Source organism: Pseudorca crassidens, chromosome 14, assembly GCF_039906515.1.
Source record: "Pseudorca crassidens isolate mPseCra1 chromosome 14, mPseCra1.hap1, whole genome shotgun sequence".
Taxonomy (NCBI): Eukaryota; Metazoa; Chordata; class Mammalia; order Artiodactyla; family Delphinidae; genus Pseudorca; species Pseudorca crassidens.
The window spans coordinates 62,963,826-62,977,322 of record NC_090309.1 but is presented as its reverse complement, the minus strand read 5'-3'; the positions used below and the strand labels follow the sequence as shown (position 1 = coordinate 62,977,322).

The following is a 13,497-nucleotide window of genomic DNA, read 5'->3' as shown; positions in this document are numbered from 1 at the left end:
CTCCTGCTAGTAATCTCTTCTTGTCCCACAATACCTGTTCTGTTTGTTTCAGAGTTCTTATAATTTTACCCACAATACTGATGATTCCCAACTACACATCTCTAGTCATGAGTCCCCCTGCCATAGTGGCTTTTCAACCCTAATTCTTTATCTTTAATTCACTTGATAAGTTTCAAACTTCTCATTCAAGCCAGAAACCTGGGACTCATTCTTGAATTATCTTTCTTCCTCATCCCCTATACCAAATCAACTCCAAATCTTATGCATTTTTTTTTTTTTTCTATTTAAAATGTTTCATAGGGAATTCCCTGGAGGTCCAGTGGTTAGGATTCCAGGCTTTCACTGCCAGGGGCACGATCCCTGGTTGGGGAACTAAGATCCTGCAAGCCACAAGGTGAGGCCAAAAAATAAAAATTAAAATTAAAATGTTTCATAGTGGCTAACTCCTCTATTCTAGCAGCTACTACGTTATCATTTCTCATCCTAAACTATTACAATCTTCCTGCCTCTATTAACATCTTTTCAGTCTATCCCCTAAATTGAGGTCAGGGTGATCTTTATAAAATCTATTTTAGACTATTCCATGCTTAAACCTTTCAACTGCAAGACAACTAAATGCAATATGTATTCCTAGATTGGATCCTGGACCAGGAAAAAAAATACTACAAAGATCATTATTAGGACATTTGGTAGAAAAAAATGCTATGAAGATCATCAGCGGAACATATGAATATGGGCTATATTACATAATAGAACTATACTGACATTAAATTTCCTTAATTTGATAATGAGCTGTAATTATTTAAGGGAATGTCCTTGCTTTTAGAAGATGGTCCCTTAAGTACTTAAGGGCAAAGGGGTATAAGTCTGCAAAGAAGTAGCAAATGATTCAGGGAAAAAAAACAATGAGTATATAGAGAGAACATGATACAAGTAAATACAGCAAAACGTCAACTGGTGAATCTGGGTGAAGGGTATATAGCTCCTGCAACTTCTGTTTGTTTGAGATTATTTTAGGAGAAAATGTTTTTTAAAACTTGCAGTGTAAGATAAAAGTTTGAACTCCTTAGTTAGGCTCTCCATGATCTGGTTCTTGCCCATCGCTACCATTATTGCTTATAAATCACAATTAACACCTTACCCTCCATACACAGTAATCACAAATTTCTGAACACACCAAAATGCTTTGTTCCATGTCAAACGTATCTTCTCTACTGCTTGAACCTTGCCCATCTGGCAAACACCTTATTTTTTATGATGCTGTTCAAGTCTCACCCCCGCTAATCACACCCTTCTTTCTGCTTTCACTGCCTCCAGATCCAAACAACCACTCCCTTCTCTGTGACCCCACTGTACCCTGTGCTGACTTCTCCCACAGCACCTAACTTACTGCACTGTACTTCTGTGGTTTCCAAGTCTGTTTCCCACTACTCTAGGCCCTGAAGGGACAAGGTTTGTGACTTGTTTCTTCTCAATTCCAGCACAGTACTTAAGTTGGATGGATAGATTAATGAATATGTTAATGAGAATGCGTGCACACACGCACACACATACACACATACATATACACCGTATCCTTGGTTAGTTTAATATTTTAATTTTTCTGACTTACAAGATAGTATAATGTACCGGTAAAGAGTACAAGCTTCAGAATCAGACAGACTGGAGGGATCTGAATCACAGCTCTACTGTAACTCTGCAACTCTACGTAAATTACTTAGTTTTTAAGCCTCAGGGGCTGGTACATGGTAGTTAATAGTTGCCATTATTAATGTTATTACACTCTCTCTTTGATTATGCCTATCATTTAGATTGTTTAAAATCTCAAATATTCCCAAATTACACACTTAAAAGTTTTTTTTCCCCACCATCTCCCCAATACAGCTTTCAATCAACCTCTCAAGGAATGAAAAGAATCACCAATTTTTCACTAAGAGGTCAAGCTGTTTTCAACCTCTTGTATCATTTAAAGATCCCACGTGAAGGTAAACACAACTTCTAATAAAGTTTTATCTATTTCTTGATACCCATAAGTAGCATCTTCTAAATGGTAGAAGATGCTTCGAAAAACTGAAAAGGGCATGTGATCAAAAACAAAGCAAAATAGAGAATTTCAATATCACCTAACAAGTACTCAATAATCTAAAATAAAGAACTGTCTTATACTGCTGACAAAAAATTCCAAAGACCATCCACTAAAGCAAACAAACTTAATTCATATAAAAACTTCCAAAATTCTCATCCATGACCTATTGTCCTTTACTTGTGAACCAAGTTTAGTTCTTGAATATCTTAGACACTAGCAGAATAGAAAGGTAAGATTCACTTCTGGAGAGATATGAATAGTTGATAGCAAAGGATCAAAATACCAAAAATGTCTATAAAAGGATTCTCAACACAGTCTGCCAGAGTAGGTTTCTTCCACAGAAAATACACCAAACTGAATAATACTAGATGATAAGGAAAAGGGAGTAAGTATTATAGAAATTTCCTTTACAACTCAAAAACTATTTCAATTCTATAAAGAAATAGATATCAACAGTTCAGGAAGTACACACATTCCTTTAGAAAGGACAGCATGGGGGAAAAATGTTGCTAAAATCTTAAAAATCATATAAATCAGTTTTTTGGTCATTATTACTAAACATTCATTAACAAATTAACATATTACAACCATTTCTAAATGTTTATTACAAATACTACTTCCTGAATTAAAAAGCAGAACACATTACAATGTGGATTTGTTGTAGGAATAACAGAAAAATCACTCCAATATTTAAGAGAACACTACCTTCCATGTCACTGAATTACCTTTCCTGTTTAAGAGCATACTCCAGCATCTTGATTCTCCTCACAAGATCCTTCTTCAAATTTTCTTGACCTTTCCTTTCCCCCTGAAGGAAGGCAATCTGAGCCTGAGTAAGGAAAAGAAAGACAAAACTCAGTTTAGACGAAATAAACTTTTTCAAACTCAGCTGAAGAAAGAAACTTTGGAAGATAAAACAATTAGATGTAAAAACATTTCTTTTTACAGATCTGTCACAACGTATACAGAAGGGCACTGACTGCAAGCGGGGGAAATTCTTAACTTATTTTTTAAAAAAAAGGACATCTATATAAATGTCACTTCAGACTAGGGATGTTACAACACGTAGTCCATATCCTCTAAGAGTCGATAATTTAAAACAACCAATATAAGTGCAGACATATGCAAAATACAGCACAGTTTGCTCAAGTGTTTGTCTTTTAAGGCTCTTAGGGGGATTCTTCTTTATAAAAAGTGAAGATGGAGAACTACCATATGACCCACTATTCCACTTTTAGGCATTTATCTGAAGAACATGAAAACACTAGTTCAAAACACTAACATGCACCCCCATGTTCACTGCAGCATTATTTATAATAGCCAAGATATGGAAACTACCTCAGTGTCCATCGATGGATGAATGGATAATGAAGATGTGGTGTACACACACACACACACACACACACACACACACACACACACACACCCTGGAATACTACTCAGCCATAAAAAACGAAATCCTGTCATTTGCAGGATTTCAACTACATAGATGGACCTCAAGCATATTATGCTAAGCAAAATAAGTCAGACAGAGAAAGACAAATACTGTATGAGTTCACTCATATGTGGAATCTTAAAAAAAATAAAGATGAACAAACAAAACCAAAAAAAATTCATAGATACAAAGAAGAGATTAATGGTTACCAGAGGGGAAAAGGGCTGGGGGGGCAGGCAACATGGGTCTTAGGCGTCAATTGTATGGTGATGGATGGTAACTGGACTTGTGGCAGTGGTCATTTTGTGGTTTATACAGATGTTGAACTATAGTGCTGTACACCTGAAACTTACATAATTTTTTTTTAAAGGGTGAAGATCGGGAAAGGGGGTAAAGTAGAATCATGAGTTCTTATAATAAGCCTTGTAAAGTAAGAGTTCTCTGAGTTTCACCATCTACTTAAATTTTATGATGGACTCCTTGTCTTGAGAGACTTTATCCTGGACCTCCCCTTCAAATAAGAAATAGCTGTCTTTTCTCAATCCCCACCTTTCACCCCATCCCCATTTAGATTTGATATGCAGGGGTAAAGAAAGTGAAAGCTGGGAAAAGGAAAATCAGAGAAAATGGCCCTCCATAGGTTCCTGGCCCCTCCCAAACATGAGAAAAAGAAAAAAAGAAAAAACCTACATTTTAACATGAAACAAACTGTAAAACTCCAGTCTTCAGTTAGACAAAGGGGATAGGAAAGAGCAGCTCTCCATAATAATTAAAAAGACATTTAGAATTGAAATAATACTTTCCACTTAAGGAATTAAAACTATGTTGCAAATACTAACTTGTTAAAGAAACCCATAACACCACTAGGAGTGTGAGAGGAGATCTACTAAGGGCCCTCAAAAATAGCTATCAGTTTCACTATTCTCACATTCTTTCCCCTCTCATTTCTATTATATTAACTCAGATAACGTTATTTATATTTCCACAGTGCTTTCCATTTAAGTAAGCAAAAATTTACATTTAATGATGATCTTACCACATCCCTAAGGAACTGTGGATTATCCAACGAAGGTTTAGTGAATGAACCATTAAACTTACTTCTATTTGGTTTAAATGACACTCATTTCTTTTTTTTTCAGTACCATAATAAACACAAAATCCAACTCACCGAGCTTCTTATAACTTTCAGAATGTAGGTACTGTCATGTTTTTGTTCTCATTTCAATGAGCTCTTAAAATTTATATTGCAATTATAAGAAGGATTATTTTTATCTTATTGAAATATTTAAAAACAGGCTAAAGATAGTTCAGTTGTATACACAGAGGAAAAGGCATCAAATATCTACAATATCTGTATTTAATGATCATATAACCTTTTAAAATTGTATGTTCTACAATGAGATCATTATTTTATATAAGCAGAATTAATAATACATGCATTAAAAGCTGACAAAAATGAATGTCCTGTCAAAAGGATATAACAGCCCACCTTGTTTGGTCAAACAATGTTTTGGCCTAGAAGACAGGCTTCAAAATGGCTTTAATAAAAACAATAATTTAATCAGTATAATCATATAACCAAAGTAATAATAAAATTATCAATTTCTTCCTTTCTATACCCTTTGACGAGCTTTCTATTTCTGCCACCATCATTGGTCCTGGGTGATTCTGACACTTCAGCATATAATACTCAAAAGTCTTTACTGCAACTCATTCCCCAGCCTACCAACTACTCCTTATACTTCCAGGACACTTGCTTTCCCATCCTCCTATCAATTCACACACTGGACTACTTAACTATTTTTTTTTTTTTTTTTTTTTTTTACTTAACTATTTAATAAAAAATAAAAGACCCAGAATTGTTGGAGAGAGAAATTACAAAGAAGATGGAGGTGCCTAGAAAAGACAAACAGAAAGGAATAATAGAAATATCTGTGATATTCCTTGGTGATCAAAGGATATCTCTGTGACATTTCTGCCACAGATGCATAACGTGAAATCAATCATATGGAAACATCAGGCAAACTAAAATTATGGGGCATTTTACATTAACTTTCTTGTCATCTTCAAAAGCAACAGGTCACAAAAGTCAAGGAAAGACTGTTTCAGATTGAAGGAGATTAAAAAGACATGAAAGGGCTTCCCTGGTGGTGCAGTGGTTGAGAGTCCGCCTGCCGATGCAGGGGACGCGGGTTCGTGCCCCGGTCCGGGAAGATCCCACATGCCGCGGAGCGGCTGGGCCCGTGAGCCATGGCCGCTGAGCCTGCGTTCCGCAACGGGAGAGGCCACAACAGTGAGAGGCCCGCGTACCGCAAAAACAAAAAAATACAAAAAAAAAGGACATGAAAACCAAATGTAATGCATGATTCTGGACTAGATTTGGCTATAAAAGGATATTATTGGGACAAATGGCAAAATATGAATGGGTCTGAGGACTAGATGGTAGTAATACATCAGTGCTAATTTCCTGATTTTGAGGACTGCATGTGGTTACATAGGATAGTACTTGTCTATAGGAGACAAACACTAAAGTATTTGGTGGGTGGCAATGGGCCATCAGGTTGTCTGGCACCTTGCCCTCAAATGGTTCAGAAAAAAAAAATTCTTTGTATTGCCCTTGCAACTTATCTGTCAATATAAGATTTTAGTTTTTGAAAAAAATCACTACTCCAGCTTCCTTAATAAGATAAGATACAAACAATTCAATTCAAAGCCAGTATCATGTGTAATAGAGAAACCTGAGTAGTAATGACAATAGGAACAAAACAAGGATGTCCACTTCTTACCACAAATATTTAACGTTGCTCTGGAGGTGGTGGCCAATGTCATTAGTCAAGAAAGAATTAAGTTTGGAAAAAATGAAAACACTAATTCAAAAAGATGCATGCCACCCTAATGTTCATAGCAACACTGTTCACAACAGTCAAGACGTGGAAGGAACCAAACTGCCCATCAACAAATAAATGGATAAAGAAGATGTGGTGTATATATATATATATATATATATATATATATAGAGAGAGAGAGAGAGAGAGAGAGAGAGAGGGAGAGAGAGAGAGAGTAGTATTCCATATATACACATACAATGGAATACTACTCAGCCATAAGAAAGAACAACATTCTGCCATTTGCAGCAATATGGATGGACCTGGAAAATATTATGCTTAGGAAAATAAGTCAGACAGAGAAAGACAAATACTGTATGATATCACTTATATGTGAAATCTAAAAATAATACAAATGAATATATATGCAAAACAGAAACAGACTCACAGATACAGAAAACAAACTTGCGGTTACCAAATCGGAGAGGGAAGTGGAGAGGGACAGATTAGGGGATTGGGATTAACAGATACAAACTATGTATAAAACAGATAAGCAACAAGAATATATTGTATAGCACAAGGAATTATAGCCATTATCTTGTAATAACTTATATGGAGTATAATCTGTAAAAATACTGGATCACTAGGCTGTGCATCTAAAAATAATATAATACTGTAAATCAACTATACTTCAATTAAGAAAAAAAGAAAGAAGTTTATAAATAAAAAAGAGAAAATAAAATCATATTATTTGCAAATGATAGGACCGGATATTTGGACAATCCAAGAAAATATAGACTATAAACTATTACAAAAATAGAGGAATTTTAGTAAAGTAACTGCATATAAAAATAATGAATCAAAACCCATGGCTTATATAAAAACTAGTTACATGATATAATGAAAGAAAACAATCCCATTTATAATAACAAAAATGATAAAATAATTAGAATAAACCTTACAAGAAAAAAATAAGAGCTATACAAAGAATATTTTAAATGCTACTAAAGAGCACAAAAAATGACTTGAACAAATGAGAAGCAAAACCGTGTTCTTAAACAAGAAGATTCTGCATTACAATGATTTTATTTCTCCCTAAATTACTCTTTTAAAATTATGCAAGCCCAATTAAAATACCAATACAATGTTTTTAAAAAACATACATAAAAAAAAATCATACATGATGAGTCTAAAGTATATATGGAAAAATAAACAAGAATAAAAAAATTATTTTAAAGCTCTAAAATATTTTAAAACATTATGATTTATAGTCACCTAAAAAGTGGTACTGATGCACAAACAGACCTATCTATAGCACAGACAATCCAAAAACAAACCCAAATACATACAGGAATTTAGTATAAACTAAAGGTGACACTGCACATCATTGGGGAAAATGTAAATTATTCAATAAATGTTGATGGGTAGCCATCTAGAAATTATTCCTCACATCAAAACAAATGCCAAAAAGATCAAAAAATTTAAAGGAACCCCAAAATACTAGAAAAAAGGTAGAGTTTGATTTTAATAATCTCAGGGTTAGGAATGTCTTTTTGAAAATAAGACAAAACCCAAAGTCATAAAAGACTAATAAATTTCACCTCAAAAAGAAAGTATTTATACATGGTAATTTAAAACTTGCTGAAAACCTATCATGAGAAATAAGACAGCTCTTTTTTGACAAATATCAAAACAAAATCAGAAAAGTAGTCACATCACAAATCACAAGTTTGCTTTTCTTGATGTATAAAAAGCACCTACAAATTAATAAGAAAAAGATTGAGAACTCAACAGAGAAAAACACTAAGAACATGTTGACTGAAAGGAAATAAAAAGGCTCAAACACATTAAAAAGATGTTCAATCTCACAAGAGAAATGCCAACTAAAATTGTAATCACTTTTCCCCCTTTCCATCAGATTAATAAAGTTCAGTAATTTGATAATACAATATATTGGGGAAAATGCATTCGTATGTTGGCTGTGTTAATCAGTTTCACCACTACTGTGGACAACTTGGCAATATCTATCAACTTTGTAAATGCATATACTCTTTTTTTTATATTATTTATTTATTTTTGACTGTGTTGGGTCTTCGCTGCTGCACGTGGGCTTTCTCTAGTTGCAGTGAGCAGGGACTACTCTTCGTTGAGGTGTGCAGGCTTCTTACTGCAGTGGCTTCTCTTCTTGCGGAGCACAGGCTCTAGGTGCATGGGCTTCAGTAGTTGTGGCACGTGGGCTCAGCAGTTGTGGCTCGCAGGCTTCAGAGTGCAGGCTCAGTAGTTGTGGTGCACAGGCTTAGTTGCTCCGCAGCATGCGGGATCTTCCCAGACCAGGGCTCAAACCTGTGTCCCCTGAATTGGCAGGTGGATTCTTAACCATTGTGCCACCAGGGAAATCTTGGTAAATGCATATACTCTCTACCCAGCAATTCTAATTCTAGACTGTTATCCTTCAAATATATTTGTACATATGTGAAATGATACACTGAAAAAATACAGACAAGAATATATGTATAATCCAAATGTCCACCTACAGAGAACTAGTTAAATAAATTATAAATACAATTGGAAAAAAATTAGGTCTTTAACTAAGACCTACAAGAACAGAGGAAGAAGAAGTCAATTTCTTACATTTTTCCCCCCAGAAGCTCTACTCAGAAAGTTAGAAACAAACATCTTAAAACACATGTTCTTACAGAAGAAAGCGAATTCTTTCTGTAAAAACAACCTGAAAATACCATATTCTAACGCATATATATGGAATCTAAAAAAAAAAAAAAAAACTGGTACTGATCAACCTAGTTGCAGGGCAGGAATAAAGATGTAGACATAGAGAATGGACTTGAGGACAGGGGGTGGGAGGGGGAAGCTGGGGCAAAGTGAGAGTAGCATCAACATATATACACTACCGAATGTAAAATAGTCAGCTAGTGGGAAGCAGCAGCATAGAACAGGAAGATCAGCTCAGTACTTTGTGATGACCTAGAGGGGTGGGATAGGGAGGATGGAAGGGAGGCTCAAGATGGAGGGGATATGGGGACATATGCATGCATATGGCTGATTCACTCTGGTGTACAACAGAAACTAACACAGTACTGTGAAATAATTATACTCCAATAAAGATCTAATAAAAAAAATAACAACCTGAGTCTAAAACATAGCAGCTGGTATAAATCCTTCCTTTTGAGAATAAAGATTAAGTCCCAGGTACAGATTGTCCTAACATGGCAGGATACTGTTTTCTGAATCAGACTTTTTAATTGCAAAGGCAGGGGAGGGGGGTGGACAGAAGGGAAGAAAAGACTGAAAGGAAGAATAAAAGGGTAGGAAGAAAGAAGAACAGAAATAAAGAAAAGAAGAAAAATAGAAGGAAAAGTGGGATACATCTATAGAAAGGGATACTATGCAGTTGTTACAAAGGAGATAGCTCTAAATATATTGATAATGATATTTAAGATAGATTAAGTGAAAAAAAGCAGACAGACATTTCATGTAGTTTGCAACCATTTAGTTTTTGAAAAAAAAAAAAGGTAAACATACCATTATGCTTCTGTGCATAGGTAATAACTCTGGAATGATTCAGAAGTATGTAGTAAATGTGAACGTCTCCAAAGAAAGCAACTGGGTGGCTGAGAGGGAGAGGAACAGGAGTTAAACCTACCTTTAAATGTACATGTAGCCCTTTATACCTGCTGAGTGCTGTACCACAGGTATGTTGCTACACATAAAAGTCTCTTAACTGAAGAATTTAAAGACTTAAAGCCAAACAAAACTCGTTCACCACATATGGCACTATAAGCCACCAGTTTGTAGACCCTGTCTTGGATGTTTCAATCCAAATTCATTATTTCTACAAAGGAGAAAAAAGAAGCTCCAAGAGATTAAATGGTGTATCCCTAAGGGGGACAGCATTCTCACAAATGAACTAAGGTGATAGTCCAAGACCATGAATGAATCACCACTTAGAAACTCAAGACTCACACCCAGTGTAGTGGGGGTATTAGCAACAAGGACATGACAGAAAATACATGGCCCAAGAGGCTCCTTAAAAGTTCTCCCTGAACATTACCACAACAAAATTCCTTCTGAAATAAAACAGACAGGTCTCTAGTTACCCAATATATTCCTAGCCTCCAGTATTAACCAGTAATATGGAATAGTGATGAATTCAGTTATTTACTTTTTTCTTTTATTGATATACTTCTCCATGAAGCTACAATTTGACTACTTTCTTTTTTTTTTTTTTTTTTTTTTTTTTTTGCGGTACGCCGGGCTCTCACCGCTGTGGCCTCTCCCGTTGTGGAGCACAGGCTCCGGACGCGCAGGTTCAGCAGCCATGGCCCATGGGCCCAGCCACTCCACAGCACGCGGGATCCTCCCAGACCAGGGCACAAACCCGTGTCCCCTGCATCGGCAGGCAGACTCCCAACCACTGTGCCACCAGGGAAGCCCTGACCACTTTCTTTTAGAAAACTTGTGTCAGCCTGCACTGTCACCTCAACATTCTCACAGATTGAAGTCTCCTAAAGTTTCTAGGGTTCCAGGAACAAAAGTGAGATTGAGACATACAACTGAAATCTTAAGAAAAAATTAGAAAAACTAAAGATTCAATCTGATCAAGTAGACAAGGTATGAAAATAGCTTTTAAGTATTACAAATAAAATATTCTTTAAAATTTTAAGTCATCATTCTTCCATTTATCTCTACTAGTAAAGCTAATGGTGATGGCACATTATTTTTGAAAAGAAAAGTTTGGAATTATCTTCAAGGAAAATAAATGTTAAAAATTCCATAAGTTTTTTATATTATGTACCTAAAATTAGGCCTCCACTTTCCTAACCATTAGAAATTTAAAAAGATGAAAACAATAGTAACTAGATATTTTACAATTTAAGCCTACATGGTAAACAGGAAATTTATTTACCTTTATTATTTTCAATTCTAACTTATCAAAAGGATATATATAAGGAATGTAAGTCTGCTATATCTAAGCAGGTTTACCTGAAAACATGGGAATATCTAATAATTAAATTATTTTAAATGTATCATTTAGTTTTTTGAAACCATTTAAACTATCTTGTACTCTAAAATCTTAAAGGGTTAAAATTTAAAACGAAAATCACTGAAAAGGACATTCACAGAAAGATAGACAAGATGAAAAGGCAGAGGGCTATATACCAGATGAAGGAACAAGATAAAACCCCAGAAAAACAACTAAATGAAATGGAGATAGGCAATCTTCCAGAAAAAGAATTCAGAATAATGATAGTGAAGATGATACAGGACCTCGGAAAAAGAATGGAGGCAAAGATCGAGAAGATGCAAGAAACGTTTAACAAAGACCTAGAAGAATTAAAGAACAAACAAACAGAGATGAACAATACAATAACTGAAATGAAATACACACTAGAAGGAATCAATAGCAGAATAACTGAGGCAGAACAGATAAGTGACCTGGAAGACAGAATGGTGGAATTCACTGCTGCAGAACAGAATAAAGAAAAAAGAATGAAAAGAAATGAAGACAGCCTAAGAGACCTCTAGGACAACATTAAACGCAACAACATTCACATTATAGGTGTCCCAGAAGGAGAAGAGAGAGAGAAAGGACTCAAGAAAATATTTGAAGAGATTAGAGTCAAAAAACTTCCCTAACATGGGAAAGGAAATAGACACCCAAATCCAGGAAGCGCAGCGAGACCCATACAGGATAAACGCAAGGAAAAACACGCCAAGACACATAGTAATCAAATTGGCAAAAATTAAAGACAAAGAAAAATTACTGAAAACAGCGAGGGAAAAATGACAAATAACATATAAGGGAACTCCCATAATGTTAACAGCTGATTTCTCAACAGAAATTCTACAAGCCAGAAGGGAGTGGCATGATATACTTAAAGTGATGAAAGGGAAGAACCTACAACCAAGATTACTCTACCCAGCAAGGATCTCATTCAGATTAGATGGAGAAATCAAAAGCTTTACAGACAAGCAAAAGCTAAGAGGATTCAGCACCACCAAACCACCTCTACAACAAATGCTAAAGGAACTTCTCTAAGTGGGAAACACAAGAGAAGAAAAGGACCTACAAAAACAAACCCAAAACAATTAAGAAAATGGTAATAGGAACATACATATTGATAATTACCTTAAATATGAATGGATTAAATGCTCCAACCAAAAGACACAGGCTGGCTGAATGGATACAAAAACAAGACCCATATATATGCTGTCTACAAGAAACCCACTTCAGACCTAGGGACACATACAGACTGAAAGTGAGGGGATGGAAAAAGATATCCCATGCAAATGGAAATCAAAAGAAAGCTGGAGTAGCAATACTCATATCAGATAAAATAGGCTTTAAAATAAAGTGTTACAAGAGACAAGGAAGGACATTACATAATGATCAAGGGATCAATCCAAGAAGAAGATATAACAATTATAAATATATATGCACCCAACATAGGAGCACCTCAATACATAAGGCAACTGCTAACAGCTATAAAAGAGGAAATCAACAGTAACACAATAATAGCGGGGGACTTTAACACCTCACTTACACCAACGGACAGATCATCCAAAATGAAAATAAATAAGGAAAGAGAAGCTTTAAATGACACAATAGACCAGATAGATTTAATTGATATTTATAGGACATTCCATCCAAAAACAGCAGATTGCACTTTCTTCTCAAGTGCGCAAGGAACATTCTCTAGGATAGATCACATCTTGGGTCACAAATCAAGCCTCAGTAAATTTAAGAAAATTGAAATCATATCAGCATCTTTTCTGACCACAATGCTATGAGATTAGAAATCAATTACAGGGAAAAAACCGTAAAAAACACAAACACATGGAGGATAAAAAGTACGTTACTAAATAACCAAGAGATCACTGAAAAAATCAAAGAGGAAATCAGAAAATACCTAGAGACAAATGACAATGAAAACACAACAATCCAAAACCTACAGGATGCAGCAAAAGCAGTTCTAAGAGGGAAGTTTATAGCTATACAAGCCTACCTCAAGAAACAAGAAAAATCTCAAATAAACAATCTAACATTACACCTAAAGGAACTAGAGAAAGAAGAACAAACAAAACCCAAAGTTAGCAGAAGGAAAGAAATCATAAAGATCAGAGCAGAAATA

At 35.3% G+C, this 13,497-nt stretch overlaps 1 protein-coding gene across 4 annotated transcripts in view; it reads right to left on the bottom strand.

Moving 5' to 3' along the window:
• Positions 1–13,497, bottom strand: part of STRN (striatin) — a 113,803-nt gene that overhangs the window by 68,228 nt on the left and 32,078 nt on the right. For all 4 annotated transcript variants that reach the window (XM_067703264.1, XM_067703266.1, XM_067703265.1 and 1 more), the window contains exon 2: positions 2,812–2,915. In XM_067703264.1, the coding sequence (XP_067559365.1) occupies positions 2,812–2,915 (104 nt within the window). The remainder of the gene's footprint in view (positions 1–2,811; positions 2,916–13,497) is intronic.